This window comes from Callospermophilus lateralis, chromosome 9, assembly GCF_048772815.1.
Source record: "Callospermophilus lateralis isolate mCalLat2 chromosome 9, mCalLat2.hap1, whole genome shotgun sequence".
In the NCBI taxonomy this organism is placed as follows: Eukaryota; Metazoa; Chordata; class Mammalia; order Rodentia; family Sciuridae; genus Callospermophilus; species Callospermophilus lateralis.
The window spans coordinates 37,209,215-37,233,178 of NC_135313.1; the positions used below are offsets into that span (position 1 = coordinate 37,209,215).

The window sequence follows — 23,964 nt, forward strand, 5'->3', positions numbered from 1 at the left end:
AATTTTCACTACCTTAATCCCATCCCCCACTCCCCTAATGGGGATTGAATCCTCACATGTACTAGATAAGCACTCTACTTCTGAACAAAATCCCCAGTTCTACTATCTGAATCACAAGGGGTATTGTTTGTATGGGAGTCCCTGACTATCTCAGTGAGGGGACAGACTGCATGTACTAACAAACAATCAGGAACTTTTATTTCTTCTTCTGGCCATGGAACAATAAAGACCTGCACGCCTTCTTCAAGAACTCAGAAAGAGATAAGCACTGGGTGCAGTGGTGCATGACTGGAATCCTAGATACTCTAGAGGCTGAGGGCAGGAGGGATTGCAAGTTTGAGACCAGCTTCAGCAATTTAGTGAGACTCTATCTCAAATACAAGAAAGGCTGGGGATATAACTCAGTGGTAGAGCATGCCTGGACTCAATCCCAGTAGTGCCAAAACAAAAAAGGAAGAAAAAAAAAAAAAAGACAAAGAAAGAAGGAAATAGATAACAAAAGAGACTTTGATAGCAGGGCATAGTGGTGCATGTCTGTAATCCCAGCGGATTGGGAGGCTGAGGCAAGAGGATTGAAAGTTCAAAGCCAGTCTCAGCAATTTAGTGAGACCTTATCTCAAAATAAAAATTGAAAAGGACTGGGAATATTACTCTGTGGTTTAATCCCTGGGGGGCGGGGGGGAGAGAGAGAGAGAGAGAGAGAGAGAGAGAGAGAGAGAGAGACACTATGGTATTCAATGTTTCTCAAAGTATGGTGGAAGACAACTTATAAAGAATTTTCATTTCAAGACCAGCTACTCTGGAGGATGGCAAGTTCAAGGCCAGGCAGGGCAATTTAGCAAGACCTAACTCAAAAAAAAAAAAAAAAAAAAAAGGTTAAGGAAGCCAGGCATAGTTTTACACATCTGTAATCAAAGTGATTTGGGAAGCTGAGGCAGGAGGATTGCAAATTCCAGCCCTCAGCAATTTAGTGTGGCCCTAAGCAACTTAAGGAGACCATGTCTCAAAATAAAAAGGGCTGGGGATGTGGCTCAGTGGTACAGCACCCTTGGGCTCAACCCCAGTACCAAAAAAGAAAGGAAGGAAGGAAGGAAGGAAGGAACAGAAAAAGAAAAGAAAAAAGGTTGGGGATGTAGGATGTAGCTTAGTAGTAAAGCACCCCTGGGTTCAATCCTCAGTATCACCAAAATAAATAATTAAAAAATAATTTCAAAAATCACTTCAAACCTACTGAATCAGTCTCTGTATTGTGTTTGGGCCTACAACTCACTTCTTTTTTGTACTGAGGATTGAACTGGGGTTCTTTACCACTGAGCTTCATCCTCAGTCCTTTTTATCTTGAGACAAAGTTTCAAATTGCTGAGGCTGGCCTCAATTTTCAATCTTCATACCTAACCTCCTGAGTCCTGGGATTATACACGTGCACCACCATGCCTGGCTACAACCTACAATTTAAATAAATTCCCAGGGAATATCCTTAAATTTTGGTAATTACTGCATTAGTGGAAGACACACACACACACACACACACACACACACACCTACCTCTGCATGTACACAGATACAAATTCTACCCTTTGCCCCCAACCCTACTTCTACACGCAGCGGCTCCTAGAGAGAAAAAGCCACTGATATATTGCCATGAGGAAAGAAAAAAAATACAGACTTTTAAAAAATAATTTCAATTAACATCATCATTCCAAAAAAGAAAAAAAAAATTTTTTTGAGAATCGAGGAAGGGATATTTTCCAGCTCTTGCTATCCAAGTCCTTCAAGGCCAAGACAGCAGGACTGATTTCTCCTTCACTTATCAGAAAAGCTTTCACACCATTATTTACTCATTTGTGTGTGTGTGTGTGTGTGTGTGTGTGTGTGAGAGAGAGAGAGAGAGAGAGAGAGAGACAGATAGAGAACCCAAATTTCTTTGAGTCTCATGTCCTCAGGTTAAAGTGTCACCCTCTGTCTGGCTGCATCACTGCCATCTCATGACAGACACTTTTGGACACCAGTAGTGGATGCTGTGGTGGGCTAACCAGATTCTTCCCCTCTCCCCCTCATAACTGGAGTTGCCAGGAGTTCTGTAAGTGACAGCTCTCCAATGTAGCTGTCTCTGGGGATTGCATGAGGCCAAAAGAGAGCTCTCTCTTCCCTTTTCCTGTAGGAAGTGCACATGCAAATCTTTGTTTATATGAGAATATAAAAATCTCTTAGAGTATTCCCACAAACTTCTTGCATTTCTATTTCAGAGACTGCTTCCTTTATAAGAAACCCAACCTCTACCATTGGGTTCCAGTTGTCAGTCAAGAAAGCAGTTTCTTTATTTTCCCCATTTTTTTTTTTTTATTGGTGCATTACAAGTATACATAACAGTGTGATTCATTGTTACCCATGATATCTAGAAAGCAGTTTATAAAATGTGACTTTTGGATCTAGACCACTTGCCATCTAACTGGCAATAGTAAGTGAAACACTAATAGTTTCTATTTAGATACTAGAGAAAGACTATGAAAGGCAATTTAGTGTGGCCCTAAGCAACTTAAGGTAGGTGTAAAAGAGGGTGGTTGGTAAACACAGTGAAAATTAAGAGTCTGAACACTTGGCTCAGTGGTAGAGTGCTTGCCTAGCATGCCTGAAACCATGGATTTGTTCCCCAATAGTACAACAAACAAAAAGTAAGGACTTGTTCCCTTAGTGACATTTTTGAGTACAAGTTTTCTCTTTTGTCTTTTTTGGTACTGGAGATTGAACCCAGGGGCACTTAACCACTGAGCCATATTCCCAGTCTTTTTAAAAAATTTTTATTTTTAAAAAATTTTATTTAGGGGCTGAGGTTGTAGCTCAGTGGTAGAGCACTTGCCTAGCATGCACGAGGCACTGGCTTCGATCCTCAGCACCACATAAATGTAAAATACAGATATTGTGTCCATCTAAAACTAAAAAAATATATTTAAAATTTTATTTATTTGATTGTTTGTTTGTTTATTTATTTATTTTGCAGTGCTGGGGATTGAACTTGTGCATGAGGGACAAATGCTCTACCATTGAGCTACATCACCAGTACCCCCAGGCCTTTTTGTATTTTATTTAGAGACAGGGTCTCACTGAGTTGCTTAGGGTCTTGCTAAGTTGCTGAGGCTGGCTTTTAACTCAGCCTCTTCCTCCTGCCTCAGCCTCCCAAGCTGCTGGGATTACAGGTGTGCACCACCACAGATAATTATTGTAGGGAGCTTTCCTGTGCATCATAGGATTCCTGTTCTCTAAATGTTATCCTTTTCTTTGTAACAGCTTTAGATATAACAATCCAGTTAAAGGAGAACAACTTTCATGGAAACAGTTACAATGCAGTTAGACTTTTTGGTAGTGTTTCAGATGCATAGCACAAAACAAACAAACAAACAAACAAACAAACAAACTCTATCTATAATTGTATCTCATTCCTAGGGTGAGATTTCCTGGTGAGCAAACAGCAGACTATTGTTAGAGGATGAGGAGTTAGGTGAAAGGGAGTAGAGGAGATGCTGGTAAGAAATAAGACTCTAACAAAAAAAGAGTTGAGACAATCACAATCATCTCTGGACATAGTCAAGTATGTGAGAAAAAAATCATCCCCTAGTTGAGAACCACTGTTTTAGGGCTACAATAGCCTGGTACTAGTACCTGGACAATCCCTCAAAAATAAAGGACAAATTTTGCATTTCATACTTCCCACTACTAAGAGGAAAGCAATATGTCTATTAGGTCTTCTTGGATTCTTGGTGACATTAGTAACTGCTGGCTTTGTACTGTTGCTATTGTTATTATCACCAATTTATGTAGGTCAATGCTGCCTATAACAGAACACTTGTCATTAATAATTCAAGCATTCGAAGCTACCCAACATTTCTGAACCTCTTTCAAAAATCCTACTTCTTCTCTGGTTCTGACATCCTATGTTACCCTACCTTCTACCAGTTTCTTAGTTTACTTATTGATAATTATAATAATCATTGGTAACAATGTTCCTGCTCTTGGACAATATCTCTATCATTGAGAATCCAGTAACAAAAATGTGACAGGTTTATGTATCAGCTAGTAGAAGCACTAGCAGGAAACTTGGAAGATTTTTTCCTTCAGTATTCATTATCTGATACTTTGATTCAGCAATGTGATGTTGCCAGGTTCTGGGCAAGGTGGGCTTAGCACTATGGCTACAAAGTTGAATAGTAAAGATCTCTGCCCTAAGCATTTTAAAGTAAAATGAAGGGCTAGGGATATAGGACAGTGGTAGAGCATTTGCCTAGCATGTGTTACTCCCTGGATTCAATCCCCAGGACCACAAACAAAACAAAACAAAAATAAAAAATTCAATAGGCTTTATAATTAAGAAGATGGATAGGTAAGTCAAAGGTTTTAGTACAATGTGATAATGGCTATGATGAAGTTATATACCCGCTGTGTTATATAGTTCAGAGAAAGGCATCTGAGACTTCCTGAAGAACTAGCACTTAGGTTTCACTCTGTGGACCAGAAAGGCATTAACCAATTTAAGAAGAAAAGAGCATTCCATGCACAAGGAATAGCAGGTATCGGGGTGTTCAATGGTATCAAGTAAGATTACTGAAGGATTTTAATCCAAGTCAAGACATGAACAGATTTAGCTTTTATCAAGAGCAGATAAAAGCACCAGAGATGACCGGAATGGAGGTATGGAGTAGCAGCAGTGAGGTATAGAGCAGAGAAAATGGTACTGTCATGAACTAGGAATTAGTAACAGCTTGAACTAAGATAATTTAGGAGAAATGAAAGCATGGTCATGGATTTAAGAGATATGAAGAAGGGATATTGGTAACTTGTAATTTTAGAGGGAAGGGCGGTAAGTGAAAAGATGGAACAGATTCTATCCAAGAGGCTTAGGGAATTATGCTTTTTCTCACTGAGATCTCTATTAGAAGAGAAACTGGCTTAGATTTGGGCACACTGAATTTGAGATATGAAATATTTATGAAACAAGGGTAGACAGTTGATGTGTCAATCTAGCTAGGCTATTGTCCCCAGTTATTCAAATAAATACCAACCCTGGGTGTTGTTATGAAGGCTTTGTTATTGCAATTAAAGTCCATAATAATTGACTCTAAGGGAGATTGTCCTGGATAATCTGAGAAGGTCTGATTCAATCAATTGAAATTATGAACAGGATAGTTCAAGAGAGAGTTAGGGCTAGATTGAAAATTTGTAAAAGTCATACCTGAGGCAATATGCATTTTTTTAAAAATATTTTTTTAGTTATACATGGACACAATATCTTTATTTTGTTTATTTATTTTTTTATGTGGTGCTGAGGATCAAACCCAGGGTCTCTCACTTGCGAGGCGAGCACTCTAGCACTGAGCCATAACCCCAGCCCAATATGCATTTTTTTAAAAGTTATCTGCTTTTGTCTCCTTACACCGGCCTAATTCAAATTTCCCTGAGTGCCTGCTAGACACACAGAGGATAACCCACAATATATTCTCTATTGAGCACCAAAATGGACATTAAAAAAACACAAATTAGATCACATTTCTTTTCTGCTTAAAACCCTCTAGTGAGTTTCTCTTACACCTGAATAAGATATAAAGCCTTTCCAAGATCCTGGATGATTTTGCTTTGCTTATTTCTCTGGTCTCATTTCTTGCCACTCTTACCAGCTGACACCACTCTAGACATACCAATCTTCTTCTTAGAACACTTCTTAGAACATTCCCACCTTGGAGAATCCATACTTGCTCTGTCTGGTATAATACTATTCCCACAAGTCCTCATTCCTTAACTTCATCCAGGTATCTGCTCAAATCTCATCTCAGATATCTCACCTTTTCTGTTCATACTCACCTTATTATCTTTTATTTTTCTTCATAGCACTTTACAGTACCTGAAGTAACACACACACACACACTTTTATTTTTAATCTGCCCTTTAAAGAATATAAACTACAGGAGGATACTGTGTTGTATAACACTGTGTTCTCAACACCTAAAATAATTTCTGACATATGACAGGTCGTCAATAAATATTTTTTGAATGAGTAGTGAAATTAACCTTTGGCATTTGCATCTGAGCATAGTAGATACACATAAAGACATTTATTGCAAGGAATTGGCTTTTGCAGTTGTGGTCACTGGCTAGTCAAATCTAAAATCTGTAGGGCAAGGCTTTCAGTGAGGGCAGGCTAGAACTCAGGCACAGGCTGAAGCTGCTGTCCACAGGGAGAATTTCTTCATGAAGGAAGTCTCAGTTCTGCTCAAGGGCCTTTCAATTGATTGAATCAGACCTTCTCATATTATCCAGGACAATTTCCCTTAAAGTCAATTATTATGAACTTTAATTGCATTAACAAAGCTTTCATAACAACACCCAGGTTGGTATTTATTTGAATAACTGGGGACAATAGCCTAGGTAGATTGACATATCATAAGATCATCATAGAATTTTGTGCATCTAATACTTCTGGGACACCTTCTCAGAATCTAGACATTTCTTCATTATGAATCAAAGTCAGCTCTCAGCTGACTTTTAAGTAGAAAAGGTAGCTAGTAAATGAATTAGCACTAATATTTTAACTTATTGCTGTTTTTTTCTAACTGGGCTAGTTTAGTTGAAAGAAACAAAAACCCACTCAGAGGTGAGTTCAAGAAAAGTAGTTATTATTTAAAGGATTAGCCTTAAGAAGCTTGTAGCTGAAGGTAGTTCAGGATTCAAGGTAGCTGAGGGGTCTAGGGCAGAAGTTTGGGATTTTCATTCTGTGTAATGTTATTAAAGCAATATTCTCTTCTGATTCTTTTGATTCAATAGCATACTTTCAGTTCATATTTCCAAAAGAAGGAATCTTGACTTAGCAAAAAAATATTCTGTTGTCTGTGGGTAGGGGGGGTCCTATATTCCAGGACAGGTTTTGATAGATGGCTAGGTGCCTCTCTCTTTCTGGACAACAACCCAGCACTGTTTCTTTGAGCACAGTATGGTAAGGCTAGGTGAAATAAAACTTTAGTTTTGGAATTTGAGACATAACTAAAAGGCAGATGAAATTTATTTCAAGCCTGGGGTAGGCAGAATCTGATGTCTCCTTAGTATAGGAGACCTCTGGAAAACTTAGTACTGCAGACAATCCTGTGACAATCCTTTCACCTGTGAAGATAGGGGTGTGTGTGTGTGTGTGTGTGTGTGTGTGTGTGAAGCTAGAGAGTTGAACCCGGGGGCAATCTGAGCTACATACCGGCCTTTTAATTTTCTAAATAAATGTCTTTTTATTTGACACAGGGGTAAGTTGCTGAGGCTGCCCTCGAACTCCCGATCCTCCTGCCTCCCGGAGTTGTTAGGATTACCGGCATGTGCTACCGCGTCCGGCTAACTTACCTATCTTAATGGGCTATTATTGGTGATGTTCAACAATGTTTGGGACAAACGCAAACAATATTTGTTTACAACAAAATGTAAACAAAACGCCTACCCAAATGAAAATCATTGAAAGAAAAATGAATCTGAATTACAGCGCGGAGGATGATATCTCATCCCTGAGCACTCCAACACCTAAGACGCGCTAAAGAATTCATTTTTTTTCAGCCCCAAGACGCTTTCCAGGGAATGTGGAGAAAGGGGACAGATGGTCTGTGGTCTCTTCCAATCCTGAAATTGTAGTGTTTCCACAGCGTCCAGTCTTTCTCGCCCCGGTTTCTCCTGGACAAACAAAGCTACTTACTTAAAGCCATATCGCCTACCCTGTGCTTTCCTAGGGTCTTAAGCAAAGCCGCCACCCAGCCGAACCCTGGCTCCTCCCAAACCCACAATGCACTTCGCGGTTCCATCTAGGTGGCTGCTCTATCACGTGTCACCCGACGGAGCGCGTTCCCGCTTGGCGCGTGCGCAGGGAGCAGTCGCCCGCTATTTTTCTCCGTGGTGGCGGCGACGAGCGGAAGTTCTTGGGAGCGCCAGTTCCGTCTGTGTGTTCGAGTGGACAAAATGGCGAAGATCGCCAAGACTCACGAAGGTAAGCGGTCTTTCCCTACTTACAGGCCTTTTTCGCTGACAACGTGCTAAGACCCTGTCTTCCTAGGCTTCTGCTTCTTCCTGTAGTTCAATTAGTAGGGGCCGGTCCCGCGCTTCGGGGTCGGGGCCGACTCTTTGGCGTCAGCGGTGCAGGCCACTGCCCCGCGTAATGGCGTCCTTACTCTTACACCCCCGACAGGCGCTTTGTTCCGTGTTTGGATGCTGCTGCTTCACAGTTGCTTCTCTTTTCTGGCCAGAGGGCCTCGTTTGGGCGGCTTGCTGAGGAGGATTCCAAGGCAAGGGTTCGGGGAAACGGGCGTGGGAGGAAAGTCTCTTCCGCCTCTCGGCACTGTCGTGGGCATAGTTTGTGCATCTGAGAGCCAGAAAAGCACTGAAACACGGCAGCCGCTTTTCCGGCTGCACTAAATAGAGTTTGGTTAAAACGAGGCCCGTTACTCCTAACCCGGGTAATGAGTGTCTTCAGGCATCCGGGTTACGTGATTATTTTTCTTGTACGAAATGATTTGGACGTAAAATCTGATAGTTTCCTCCCTTAATCACTTCTAGTGTAATATTTGTGTTTTCCTTTGCGTGACTGTTGGAGGTGCAGGCAGAGGAGGGAAAGGCATAGTACTTTTGTTAATGACCGAAGCTTTCAAGATAGTTGATCGTTCTGTGGTATACAACATCAGGAAAATGTTGTCCATGAGGGAGTTCAAGATTTGCACTGAACACAAAGCTAACGAGAAAGAGACATTTATTTTACAGCCCTTCCTAGGTGTGTGGTATTAGTCTGTGAGTGTAACAGACTAAAGCTATCAAAATTTCATTCTGGTGGGGGAAATAGACGCGTATATATCGTAATTATTTTATGAGGCCAAATAAGTGCATAAATAGAAGTCAAAGCAACATGTTTTGTGTAACGGAGTGATTAATTTATGCTCAGTTATTTCACAGAGGTGGTGACGTGTCCCTGGTCTAAAAGGATCAATCAAATTTAAATTAGGGAAGAACATCTGAGCTTGAGAGAACATCATGTAACAAGGCAAAGAGTTGTGAAAGGTGTGCTTGGGTAGTCTGCTCTGGCAAGAAAAGAGGGTGCAAGGAGAAAATCAGTAGATGAATCTGGAAAGATTGGTTAGGACCAGAAGTTTAATGACTTTGAATAGTTGGGATACCCAGAGGAACTGAAAATCCAACACTTTTTAAACCTTCAAGTGTTCTTATGCGTTATTCATTTGTCTTAAGATCCGTTTTAATGTATCTTTTGCAAACTGATTAGAAAATAGGACGATGTTGCTATTTTTGTTTATTCTGGGGTAGATTATTCCTATGAGGGTACTTTGTAGCTTTGATTACGTGTTTATTGGTTTCTTAACTATAACATACCCTTGGTCAGGAAAATCAGAAGGAGTTACCAGTTTCCCTACATTTTAGAAACCAGCTAAAAGCCTTGGTGGATTGCATTTTTTGGCCAAAATTGCCATTTTATTTGGGATTATTAGTGTGAATTAAGTGGTGCAAAAGAAGATATTGGAAAATTTGGTTTTAGTATCTGATTACTGTTTGCAAGCAAGATATTTATTGTTCATTACTGTGGGATAGATAGATCAGAGTGATATGTTTTTACGAGTACATATCATATTTACATGGCTTCTTGCTCCTTTTGTCTTAGCATTTTCCTGGAGAAGTCTGTTTTTGTTTGTTAAGTCACTTCGATAACTTTGAGTAGAATTAATTTCTTGCTTTCTTTTTTAAAGGTTGTGCTACTGTAGGTCTTAGTATAAATGTTTATTATGTTTACTTAGCAGTCTGTTAATTTTTTTCCTTCTATTTCGAGATTATTGCATATGGGAATTATGCCCTGATAATCCTCAGGACTTGATACATGCACAAATAGTTAATAAACTTTTTTATTTAAAGGCTGTACTGAGGATTGAACCTACCGGCACTCTACCACTGAGCTACATCCACAGCCAGAAAGAGGGCATTTAAATTTATCTTTGGTAGGCTTTGCTACTTCTTTTTGGCTTGGATAGATGAGAACCAGACTTATTTATGTACTGGGAAACTCCTGAACTGAAAGGGAGAAATGTTGAGTTAGCATCAATTTTTTGTAGGTTTTGAACACTGCAAGGTTTGATTTTGGCTTTCCAATAACTAGAAAATAAAATTCCCTTTTCCTTCTCCCATGTAACAGTTTGCTCCAGAAAGTCTCCAGTTGTGGGATGAAGGATGAATTAAAGGAAGGCAGAGCAACAACCGTTCTTAGGCTGTTGGATTATTTGAGAGGAGGACTTGGATTTGAACCTCACTAGAGCGACTTTTGAAATTGTATAATACTTAATTTTTACTTCGGAGTTCATCATGTTGCTTTTTTAAGTTAAAAAGATTATCTGATCTTTTCATCCTAAATAATGTTGCTGGTGAAGACATTTCTTTGTTGTACCTTCTAGTATGTATTGGTGGGGAGGGGGGCAGGTAGTGGGAATTGAGTTTGGGATACTCAACCACTATGCCACGCCCCAGCCTTATTTTGTATTTTATTTAGAGACAGGGTCTCACTGAGTTGCTTATTGTCTTATGGTTGCTGAGGATGGCTTTGAATTCTTGTTCCTCTTGTCTCAGCCTCTGGAGCCTCTGGGATTACAGGTGTATGTCCTCAGCTAGTATGTTTTTAAAGTAATGGCTGCATCAGTTGTTTGTGCTTGCATCTTGGGAGGTCAGTAAATACTGCTTTCAGACTGAAATAGTACAACAATAGTACTTTACTGCATGTTTTTTTTCATAGGCTATTCCCATCATTGAGCCATCCAGAAACGTTTTTTTTCCCTCCTTACTGTCATAGCCTTTTTTTTTTTTTTAAGTTCCTGGGATTGAACCTAGGGGTGCTTAAGCACTGAACCACATTCCCAACCCTTTTTATTTTTATTTTTATTTTGAGACAGGGTCTCTCTAATTTGCTGAGGCTGGCCTTGTATTTGCGATCCTCCTGCCTCAGTCTTCTGAGTAGCTGGGATACAGGTGTTTTGTCACCGAAACCAGCTTGTCATAGCCTTTACAAATATTTCTATTAGGATCAGCCTTCACATCCTCTTTAATCAACTTGATTAATTTTTACCCTGGTCAGGGATGTTTGTACTTTACAGTGTTGAAAGATAAAAAGAGCTAGACTTATTCAAATCAAATGTTTTGGGCCTTTTCTGCATGTTAACTTGTGTTGAGTGTGTACAATTGGGTTGGGTATGTAGCTGTGGTAGAGTGATTTACCTAGCATGCATATGGTGCTGGATCAAGTCCCAGCATTACCAAAAAAATAAATTTATGTGCATCTAGCAGTATTTGAGCTGATTTTATATACAAAGAAAACCACTCACTGCTCTGTTTTGGAAGGGGAAAGATGGTTTAGCAAAAAATTCCATATATTGGCTTGTTTTACCATTAATTCCTTGAATTGGAAAATTTGGGTTACCACAAGCTGAAAAAGTTTCTTCCTTAATTCTTTGCTTGAGGAATGACTGGAATAAGTAGTTTTATTCTGAATCTTGCTGTGATTTTTTGTTTTCCTTTATTTAGTTGTTGTCTTGGTTACAGATTTCTGGTGTGAATATTGCTAGTAAAAATAAAAAGGAGAAAGTAAAGTTTGCTTACAGGTTTAGAAAGACTTTTTTCTTCCTGTAGAACTAATTGTTTAAGAATCGATTTTCCAGTATTTTCTATAGTGTTGAGTAAAATAATTTACACTATAGTTAGTTGTCTTATTTGGATTTTGTTTAATGAAAAGCCTGAGAATTGTGTTGCAGAATACATTTCCTGTTTTTTTTTTGTTTTTTTTTTGAGGGGGGGGTGTCTTTTAAAAATCTCATTTGAAGCTGAATGTGGTGGCACACACCTGTAATCCCAGCAACTCCAGAGGCTGGGCAATTTAGCAAGACCCTGTCTAACAATAAAACTTAGAAAGGCCAGGGTTCAGTGCTTGAGTGCCTCTGGATTCAATTCCCATTCCCATCTCTTCCCCAAAAGTCTTATGTTTGGGAAATACTTGGTCACCACTTGTTTCTGGCTAGATAAAAATAGATTTCACTTATGGAGGGACACTCAAAAAGGGGTCAGTGAATTTAACATCTGAGAGCTGTCTTATAACATGTAATAAACAGCAAATTGTGCATCAAAAATAATCCTGCTTGGTAGGTAGGTACGGTGACCCGAAAAAACAGATACTTGGGAGTCTGAGAGAGGATGATCACAAGTTCAAGGCTGGACTGGACAATTTAGGGGACACCCTGTCTCAAAATTAAAAGAGCTGGGGGTGTAGCTATGTGGCAGAGTGCCTGTGGGTTTAATTCCTAGTACTGCAAGATGATAGAAGGAATGAATGAATAACTGTCCAAATTAAAAACAAGGAATGAAGAAGCATCAAGGAGGAAGAAATGCTATAAGCTGGGACATATGTGAGATATAGAAGAAAAGGCACAGGAGAGGGGAAACCAGAATTGTTGGGAAGCAGTTAACAGTTATATCAGTGGCATAAGTTTTTTTTTTTAATATTTTTTAAGTCATACATGGGCACAATATCTTTATTTTATTTATTTTTATGTGGTGCTGAGGATCGAACCCAGGGTCTCACATAGAGGCGAGGCTCAACCACTGAGCCACAACCCCAGCCTCAATAAGTTTTTTTATTTTAGTTTAATTCTTAGAGCTTAGATCTTTAGGTCTTAGTTTTCATTTTTCCTTTCTTTCCCTTCCTTCCTTTCTTCCTCCCTTCCTTCCCTTCCTTCCTTCCCTTCCTTCCCTTCTTTTCTTCCTTCCCTTCCTTCCTCCCTTCCTTTCCTTCCTTCCTTCCTTCCCTTCTGTCCTTCCTTCCCTCCCTTCCGTCCTTCCTTTCCTCCCTTCCGTCCTTCCTTTCCTCCCTTCCCTCCCTTCCCTCCCTTCCCTTCCTTCCCTTCCTTCCTTCCCTTCCTCCCCTTCCATCCTTCCTTCCTTCCGTCCTTCTGTCCTTCTTAGGGCCTTGTGCGTGTGAGGCAAGCACTCTACCAACTGAGTTGTAGCTCCACACCAGGTCCTAGTTTTAAAATACAAACCGCGGGTTTTCGGTTATATCTTTGATGTCAAATAATTCCCAGATAAAATATTAGATGTTTATGTCAGATAAAGTTTTTATAATTTTATTATCATTAGTTTGAGAAAGGGAAATCTATTGTTTTTTAATGTGGTTTTGGGGATTGAATCCAGGGCCTTTGCATGCTAGGCAGTTTCTGTACTTCTTATCTATACTCTCAGCCTATTCTATTTTTGAATGAATTGAGAAGTCAAATATGCTAGTCCCCTAGATTATCCATAAACATATTAATGCTGTTAATTAACATCTGTCTTCTGTACCTTCTAGCAGAGTATTTATTTTTTGATAGTTGAAAGTATGTCAGAAGCAGAAGCCCCCTCCAAAAAGAGGGGGGGGGGGAGATTCAGAGAAGTTAGAACATTTAAGATTTAGGATATTATGTAAAAGCTAAAAAATTCTATTTATGTTTAATAGAGGATTCCATTTTAAGAGAATATAAATTTTTATTTTTTTGTGGCATGGGGTCAGAGGCCTTGGTTTCAGGATAATGCAGGAGAAAACCAAGAAAGGAAGAGGTGAACTTAAGAAAGTCATGCTAAAGAAAAGCGGGGGAAAGAGTTTTTTTAAACTGAAAACTTCAGACATGAGAAAAAGTACAGAGAATGATGAAATTAACGGCCAGGTTCTCACCAGAACTTTAGATTTAGGGGCAATTTTGTTTAATACATCCACTAGTCCTTTTCACCTGTTTTAAAAATACAATATAATTTTAGTTTTTAATATATTATTATTGATGCATTGTATCAATAATAATATATAGATTTCGAGTGCATTTCACCCATTATTTTAAAGCAGATCGTAGATATCATTTCATCTGTGAATATCTCAGTATGTATTTCTAAAATGTGAAAATTTAAAAAATTAATGCCATTATTATATCTCAAATTAGTATGACAAAATAACCAGTTAGTGTTCAGTTTTGCCCATTGTCTTATAAACTTTTTTTTATGTTCAAATCAGAAAAATATGAAAACAATAAAGCCTGTAGATTGTGATTCATATATCTGTTATTAAATCTTTTCAATCCATAGGTTACTCACCCATCCTTTTATTTCCCCCTTGCAGTTGATTTGTTGCAACACCTTTGTCCCATGTTTTGCTACAGTCAGGAGAGAAAGGGGAAAAACAGCAATAAAAACATCTAGATTTCGCTCAGTATTTTTGCAGTGAAGATGTCAGGGGATTTTGTTTAATGAAAAGCCTGAGAATTGTGTTGCAGAGTACATTTCCTGGGTTTGGTTGTGTCTCAGTGGTGGAGTGCTTGCGTGCTGGTTTCGATCCTCAACACAACATAAAAAATAAAATATTGTGTCAAAAACAAAAAAAAGATGTCAGGGGCCTACAAAAAAAGGGAAACACCAAGAATATTATCTTTTCTAGGAGTGAGTACAGTTTTCAAATTACACTTCAGGTTTATTTTGTACTAGCCTTGGGAAGGAAATCTAACAAAGGGGTTGCATATTCTGGTTTCTCTCCTACTGTAATTTAAATGGCAATAAACGTACTCTCACAGTTTTCTAACAGCTTATCTGCTACCTGAAATAGTTTTGAATGATGCCCAGTGATATTCATGTCTTAAAATCAGAGTAGCAGTTTAAGAAAGACCTTATTCTTTTATTTATTTACTTTTTTGGTACTAGGGATTGAACCCAAGGGTACTCAGCTTCTTGAGCTACAAACTGGGCCTTTTTTTTTTTTTTTTTGTACCAGGGATTTAACCCAGAGAGCTTAATGAGCCATATCCCCAACCCAATTTTTTAATTTTAGTTTTATTTTGAGAACAGGGTCTTCCTAAGTTGCTAAGGCTGGCTTTGAACTTCCGATCCTTCTGCTGGGATTATAGACATGTGCCACTGTGTCTGGCTCCCGATACCCACCCCCCTCTTTTTTGGGGGGGACAGGGTCTTTCTAAGTTGCCTAGGCTGGCCTCTAACTTGCAATCCTCTTTCCTTAGTGTCCATAGTTACTGTGATTACAGAGGTGCACCACCATGCCAACTAGAAGAAAGACCTTATTCTTGACAGTTTACTTCAAGCCTTTGGCATGTCTCTTGCAGATTCTTTGGTGAATAAAAACCTCATAATCTCATGTTCTTAACTGTTACTTTGATCTGTTGTCTAAGACTTTTTGTTTTGTTTTGTTTTTTGGTACCAGAAATTGAACCCAGGGGTGCTTAACTACTGAGCCACATCCCCAGCCTTTTTCTGATATTTTATTTGGAGACTTTGCTGAGTTGCTAAGTGCCCCATGAAGTTGTGGAGGCTGGTGGGGCTGGCTTTGAACTCTGCCTCCTCCTGCCTCAGCCTCCAGAGCTGCTGGGATTACAGGCAATGTACCATGCACCTCACTTGTCTTAAGTCGTTTTTTAAAAACTACACTTAGACTATGACAACTCAGGATTTGAAGGACTGCCCATAATTTCAGTTGGGGGGTTTTAAATCTCCAACAGACTGGGTATTTATTCATGCTTCCTTTTTATGATTTCAGAATTTCTAGCTAAGAGTTCTACCATGTATCCCTGTTCTACTCCCAATTAGTATGTTTTACTGAAGATGAGGTGAGATGAGTATTGGGGCAGGGACTAGAAATGATGTCAGGTGTTTAGAAATCCATGTTAACTATTTCTACTCCCTTAACACCTTATTACTATGGAATTTATAATCTAAATTTGTCCCAGCTTCTCTTCATCTTGTTCCCTAATTTCTCCTCTTTCCTCTTCTCCATTTCATCTTTCAGAATTCTTCCTTTGTTATGTAGAGTACTTCAGCTCTTGTCTTGTGTATATAAACCTCCCAAAGGCCTGTTTCTTATAAGATTAAACATTTACTTAGAATAGAACCCAGCAATACCATTCCTTAAGATTTTACCTAAGTGATGATAAAAACCATGTTCACATATACCGGTGTAGAATATTTATATCAATGTTATTTGTAATCATTTCAGATTGCAAATAAATCTACTTCTACTAGAAGATAAACATTATGATATATAAAATACTACTTATTAATAAAAAGGCACAAACTTATTTTTTCCTTTTGCAGTGGTGGGGATCAAGCAAAGGCTTTGTGCACAGCTCATGCTCTACCACTGAGCCAAGCCACATCCTCAGCCCCAGTAGCAAAAGTATTGATATATACAGTAATATGGTGATAGGCACATTTATGGATTCAGATGGGTTAAAGTGCTAGCTCTTGGCAGTTGTTATTTATGTGTGGCCACTAAGAGGTCCAGTTCTCCTCTTGCCCAGTCACTTAGCAGAGTATCCATATATATATATATATATATATATTTTTTTTTTTTTTGTCTTCACATATGAATGTGTTGGATTACAGGGAGTCCTAAAGGAATGGGTTTAGGCTGGAACAGTGGATATGTTTTATTTTGGTCAAAATTGAAGTAGGGAGAGATTAGCATTTTCATATTTAAGAAACTACAGGAATACTGAACACCAGTAGCTATAATTTAGTTGTTAACGTTGAAAATACAGAGTTAAAGACAACTTTCTTTTTCCTATCCCAGAAATGTTCATAAAGTTTCAAGTGGAATTTTATAAGCCTTTGCTGGCATGGATGGGGGATAGAAGTTTTTAATGACCGCCCGCCTTTAGCAGTAGTGGGCATTGAATCTAGGGCTGCTTTACCACTCACTGAGCTACATCCCTAGCCCTTTTTATTTTGAGAGGATCTTGCTAAATTGCTGAGGCCAGCCTCAGACTCAGGGAGAGTTACCTTTTTTGTTGTTGTTTTGTTTTGTGCTGAGAATTGAACCCCAGGGGCCTTCTACTGTTGAGCTACGTCCCCTTTTTATTTTTTATTTTGAGACAGGGTTTTGCTTAAGCTGTCTAGTCTGACCTCCTGAGTTGCTGCTGATACCAGTGCCTGGTGGAAAGTTACCTTTTTATTATGAAATATTTTAATATACAGGAAAATATAGTGCAAAACCTAATGAACATTGTAACCCATAGCTCCGATTTTAATGTCCTTCCATTGCTTTACCTCTTCTACTTAGTATCTTGAAAGTAAAACTTAAGATATAAAGTTACCTTATTTCACCTGGCTCTGGAGACTTCAAGCAGGAGGATTGGGAGTTCAAAGCCAGTCTCAGCAACTTAGCAAGGCAGTTAGCAACTCAGTGAAACCCTGTCTTTAATTAAAAAAAAAAAAAAAAAAGCTACTCAGTGAGATCCTGTCTTTAACTAAAAAAATACATGAAAAAGGGCTGGGAATATGATTCAAGTGGTTAAGCATCCACGATACCAAAAGGGGAAGAAAAAAGGTTACCTTATTTATGAATGTAATGACATAAACCTATTTGCTTATAAATATTTGAGTGTATCATGTTTGATATTCTGGCACATAGTTAATTAAATAATTAATGAGCTTTTTAGTTTTTAATTATTCTGTTAACTTGCCTAACAAGCTGCTGAGCTTCAAGGAATCTGATATATTAATAATGTGGATAAGATGTCTGTATAAATGTGCAGCAGTTCATGATGCATTACAAAACTCATTAGGCTTTTTTTGTTTTTTATTTTTTATTCATGGTTTCAAGCAGAGAAGGAAAACAATGCCTGGATTTCATATAAACATGTACCTTTGTAGCCTGTAGAAATTTAGTAATGAATTCCCCTCAGAATTAATTAACTACAAACAACTTCCTAGCTCCAGAAGACCTCAGGCTAAGAAATTTTGTACTAAATTTTTATTTAATAGGAAACAAATCGTGCTTTACATGGGTTTTGCACACTTATTTAATGTTTTATGAGCCTTTGTAATTAGAAAACTTGCTATTAGCAGGTACATAAAATAAACAGGTAAAATTCGGCAGATAAGGGTAGTTTCTGAGTAAATATATTATCCAAATGAGAGAGGCTAGTTACTGAAAACTCTGAGCTATATCCCAGTCTTAAAATTATATTTTAAATTGGATATTTGGTGGGCTGGGGCTGGAAATGGAGGGGTTGAAGGGCCAAGTAAAGTAGTTTCCTGGGATGTTTGTTAATAAACTGGGCTCTTGGGTTGAAAGTTCTGTCTAAATGTACATCAGGTCTAGGACCTCATCTTTTTAATTTGTGTATCAAGTCATTTTGATTTAGGTGGTAATGCTGTAGAGGAGAGAATGCAGACTGTTTGGCTGGCTTGACTAACCCATTCATGTCTTCTGCCTGAATATTGATGAAAGTAGCATTTTCAGTCATTAAAAACAACCCCCCCCCCAATCCATTTAGTTAAAAATAGTATGTGCACATTGCAGGTGGATGTGGAGGCCTCAGATTTTCTAGAAAGGAAAAAAAAAATGAGTAAATTATCACTTTTCCTTTAGCCAGTTTTTCTAATGTTGGAGTGGTTTTTTGTTTCTGTTCCTCTGGGAATAAAAAAGTGGTACAAGTGGGTAGAGGGGCAAATGGGGATTTAATTTTTTTTTTTTTTTTCAAATTTGGTGTTGGTAATTGAATACAGGGCTTTGCACATATTAAGTGCATGCTCCACCACTGACACACACCTCCAATATCCAACGCCGCCCCCCCTTAAATAAAAACTTTAAACAGAAACAAAATTAGAGACAAGGGCAAAAGGAATCACCTACCCAAGTGAAGTAGTTCTGCCTGCCTGTTTTTTTTGTTTTTTTTTTTTTTTTTAGTTATTTCTTTTACGTGGTGCTAAGACTTGTGCCTCACACATGCCAGGCAAGCATTATGCTACTGGGCTACAGCCCCAGCCCTGTTGTAATGGTTTTGAGAGATGAGACACAGGAAAAAAGTAATACCAGTGGAGATGGTGATGTGACACACTGTAAGAATTTTGAGATCTGATTAAAAAACAAACAAACTGAGGCTGCTGAGTTTGGCAGTAAACCCATTACATTACTTTGAATTCCTTAAAACTGCTCCTGCTCCTTTTCATAAGGGAAAATGTGGCCCACCTGTGCCTTGGACTGAATAAAGTTGTTACATTTTCTTCTTCTTTTTTTTTTTTTTAAAGAGAAGAGAGAATTTTTTAATATTTATTTTTCAGTTTTTGGTGGGACACAACATGTTTATGTTATTTTATGTGGTGCTGAGGATCGAACCCAGCACCCCGCGCATGCCAGGTCAGCGCGTACCGCTTGAGCCACATCCCCAGCCCCCATTTTCTTCTTTACCACAACCATCTTAAGGAACTGTAGGATGATTTCTTTTTTAGCTGGGGGGAATGGGACTGGACAGCTACATGATGCCAAGAATCTTTTGATTCTTGCAGCTAGTGAATGAGCTTTTTTAAAAGTGCCTGGTATCAAAGGGGGCTTAATTCAGTTGGACAAAGGTTTAGCAAGAATTGTGACTCTTTGTTAGGCCTTAAAAAAATAATTTGCAGGGCTGGGGTTGTGGCTCAGAGGTAGAGTGTTCACCTAGCAGTGAGGCATTGGGTTTGTTCCTCGGCACAACATACAAATAAAATAAAGATATTGTGTCCACCTATAACTAAAAAGTAAATATTAAAAAATAATTGGCAGGGGTTGGGGTTGTGGCTCAGTGGTAGAGTGCTCGGTTCTGGGAGGTGCTGGGTTCGATCCTTAGCACCATATAAAAATAAATAAAGGCATTGTGTCCAACTACAACTAAAAAAATAATTTGCAGTAGAAACTTATTTATACATCTATGTATTATTAAGTTATCAAAACAAAATTAATTTGTAATTTAAAGTTACCTGGTATCACACAGGATCAGGCAAAAACTGGATGGAAAACTAGTCTTATATTTAAAGAAGACTAAAGAAAATGACAAAAAAAAATGCAATGCCTGGTTCTTTTGTTTGTGGGACAGGGAATTGAAGCTGGGGGTGCTCTACCAGCTGAGCTACATCTCCAGTTCTTTTATTTTGTTTTGAGATAGGATCTCACTGAGTTACTGAGGCAGGCCTTGAACTTGTGATTCTGCTGCCTCAGCCTCCTTAATAACTGGGATTACAGGCATGTGCTACTCTGCCTGGCTTAGTGCCTGGTTCTTGACTGGATTGTGGATTTAAAAACTAAAAAACACAAAATCATCTCTAATCTTGGATGCTGCTAAGGCATTTGGGGAGATCAAAGTGAATGCTGTTGTGGTTATGTAGGACAGTGTCTTAAACATGGAAATATATGCAGAAATCTTTAAGGGTAAAGTATCTGTAACTTAGTTTTTTTAAAAAGATATTTATTGTTGTAGTTGGACACAATACCTTTATTTATTTATTTTTATGTAGTGCTAAGGATTGAAACCAGGGCCTCGCAAATGCAAGGCGAGCAGTCTACCGCTGAGCCACAGCCCCATCCCCTTTGTAACTTAGTTTTAAATGTTTTTGCAAAATTTACATATATACATACATTTGTTTTATCTCATACAGAAACAATTGATGAATAATAATAGATGGAGAAATATGGTGGAGTGGGGTGAGGGGTATAACTCAACAGTAGCTTGCTTACAAGTCCCTGGTTTTGATTCCCAGCACTGAAATAAATGAATAAATAAAAATTGGGGGAAGTTTGGAAAGCAATTGAGAAAAATTGATGCTTCATTCACCAGATGTGTGTTTTGTTTTTGAAGGTTTTTTTGTTTTGTTTTGTGGTGCTGAGGATCAAATCCAGGGCCATGCTCATGCTAGGCAAGTGTTCTTTCACTGAACTACACTCTTGGTCTCAGATATGCATCATCTAAATATCAGACTGATGGCTTAAGTGTTTAAAGGATGAAATATAGGGGCTGGAGTTGTGGCTCAGTGGTAGAGTGCTTGCCTAGGATGTGCGAGGCCCTGGGTTTGATCCTCAGCACTACATATAAATTAAGGTATTGTGTGCAACTACAACTAAAAGAAACATTTTAAAAAAGGATAAGATGTAGCAAGAGTTAATTCATTTATTGAGTACTTAAGCATTTATGTTTATTATCTCATTTAATCCTTAAAATTTTTTTATGTTGTAGAAAACTATACTCATAGATTAAGTTAATTATTAATTAGTAGAGAGAGCCATTATTTGAAGGGAGACATTTTGATTCCAGAGCTTAATTAAACTTAATCACAAAACTAAGGAGGTGTTGATTGCAGCCAAATCATGTAGGGCTGTTGTCTTTGTTTTTTATTTCTATAACAATGCACCTGATGCTGGGTATTCTACACAGTAAAGAGGATTTATTTAGCTTACAGTATTAGAAGGTAAAGGTTCTGGATTGAATACACCCATCTGTTTAGCCTCTGGTGAGGGTCTTGTGGCTATATCACAACATGGTGCCTAGCATCATGAATTATGTTTAGGAGGAAGACATTGCATGGCAAGACAAGCAAGAGAGAGTTGGGGAGGTACCATGGTCTCTTAAAACAACCCACTCTGGAGAAATAACCTACTTTGTGAGACCAGGGTTAATTACTTTCTAGGGCAATGCTACCCTAATAACCTTCCTCTAGTCCCCACCTTTTAAAAAGTTCTACCATCTCAGCTCTGCCACACTGGAGACCAAGCCTTCATTAAGTACATGATGAATCTTCAGGGGACAAATGATAACCAAACCATAGCAGCCCTGAACTCCATGCTAAAGAATTTAGACTGCTCTTGTATTATTATTCAGAGTTTGGTTCCAGCTGACCAGGACATTACATGAGGGGAGGGATCTTGTTAGAAATGCAGACACTTGGGTCTGACCCAGGCTACCACATTAAATAAAATCTGTAGGTGATTTTGTTGTAATTCAAGTTTGAATAACTCTCCACAGCACTTTTGCTTTTTTAGATAGTCTTACTTTCTTGCTTAAGGTGACCATGAATTCCTGGGCTCAAGTGATCAGCTTCCCCAGTAGATGGAGCTACAGATGTATACCACTGCACCCAGCTCAGTACTGTTGTGTTTACATCCTTGGTAGTGTTGAGATTAAATAACATTGAGTCAGGGCTGGGACTGTAGCTCAGGGGTAGAACACTTGTATCATGTGGAAGGCCATGGGTTCCATCTCCAGCATTCAAAAAAGGGGGAAAAAGTAAAATCTTGAGTGTAGTTTTGGGTTCCTAATCAATATCAATAACATCAATCTTTCAGTGAGAAAGGTTTAAAATTCAATAATTTATGAATATTTTTAGCAATCCATCCTAAGGGTGAGGATAATTTGCATTTGTTGAGATAGTAAACAGCTCTTTGCATTAGTTTGTTGAGGTGAGGAGATGTATTAAATGTATTATGTGCTTGGTACAATCATATTTACCCATTATATGTGGCAGTTATTTTAAATGTCTGCATTATGTTGATACCTTTTTGGAAAAATGAAATTAAGAGCGTTTCTGTTTTCTGTTTTATAGATATTGAAGCACAGATTCGAGAAATTCAAGGCAAGAAGGCAGCTCTTGATGAAGCTCAAGGAGTGGGCCTTGATTCCACTGGTTATTATGACCAGGAAATTTATGGTGGAAGTGATAGCAGATTTGCTGGATATGTGACATCAATTGCTGCAACTGAACTTGAAGATGTAAGTTAAAATTCTATAAGAGCAAGCTTCCTTCTCCCCTCATTAACTCCCTCCCCATGAGAAAGCAAGAAACATGAATAGTCACAGGCTTTTTGAATCTGTTTTGGATATTATGGAGAATGACAACCTCTCATTATGAAAATATTATCACTATTTTAAAAATATATTTTATGAAGCTTATATTTTATCCCACCATCCCAAACATATAGATGGGGTTAAATTTCTAGCTGCTGTTTTTTTTTTAAAAAAAAATATATATGTTTTTAGGTATAGGTGGGTACAATACCTTTATTTTATTTATTTACTTTTATGTGGTGCTGAGGATCGAACCCAGTGCCTCACACATGATAGGCAAGTGTTCTACCACTAAGCCACAACCCCAGCCCTTCCAGCCATTCTTTTGTGTGATTTTTGTAACAGACTTTATGTGTTTAGATGCTCAAACTAATTAGTCAAACTAGTTATTATGAAATTCAGGTCATGTTTTACTTAGCAGTTTGAGCCTTTTCTTTTCCTTGAAAGAAATTTAAAAATACCAAAGGTGAAATTTTCTAGAAGCCAATCAAGGGACTTGCATTCTGAGTTCTCATAGTCTGATGGTAAGAGAGTAATGGCTATATGTTCCAGAAACTAAGGGGAAAGTTGTCCTTTTGTTTTTAAATAAATAAGACGCCTTAAGATCTTCAGAAGTACCTGCTGTTGCTTTTTTTACAATTGAGACTAACACTAGTATGTAACAGTGTACTGTTTATTAAATATATTATTAAGGAAACAAATATGTTTAAAATTACTTCTTATTTTTTGAGACCACAAAACAAACCTTTGTTTAAAAAAACTAGTCAAAAAAATTAAGGAAATAGGAAAATTTTCAAATAAGCTGATTGTAGCTGCCAAATTTGAAATTAAAATTTCATTATGCTAATTTTTAAGTTCTTTGTTTTATTTTTGGGGATTTCATTGCAGGATGACGATGACTACTCATCATCTACAAGTTTGCTTGGTCAGAAGAAGCCAGGATATCATGCCCCTGTGGCATTGCTTAATGATATACCACAGTCAACAGAACAGGTGACCTTTTTATTTTTTTAAAAACCCTAGTTTATTCTGAAGAAAAATGAATGTTTGAATTTCTATGGAAGCCAATACACTTTAGGAATCAATTCTTAAAATGTTTTTAAGTAGAGTTGATTTAGAAGTAACACCTAGTTTATTTTGGAAAGGTAATCGTTTTTGGAAGCATTGAGCTGTGAAGATGTGGAGATACATATATTTGTGTATATACGCGCACACACACACACATACAGACACACACACATACAGACACACACACACATACAGACACACACACATACAGACACACACACACAATTTCCCT

The 23,964-nt window shown here is 38.2% G+C and overlaps 1 protein-coding gene across 1 annotated transcript in view; it reads left to right on the top strand.

Moving 5' to 3' along the window:
- Positions 1–7,885: 7,885 nt before the first annotated feature.
- Positions 7,886–23,964, top strand: part of Sf3b1 (splicing factor 3b subunit 1) — a 40,947-nt gene continuing 24,868 nt past the window's right edge. Inside the window, exons 1-3 of the mRNA XM_076866610.2 lie at positions 7,886–8,002; positions 22,423–22,589; positions 23,553–23,657. Of these exons, the coding sequence (XP_076722725.1) occupies positions 7,975–8,002; positions 22,423–22,589; positions 23,553–23,657 (300 nt within the window). The 5' untranslated portion in view covers positions 7,886–7,974. The remainder of the gene's footprint in view (positions 8,003–22,422; positions 22,590–23,552; positions 23,658–23,964) is intronic.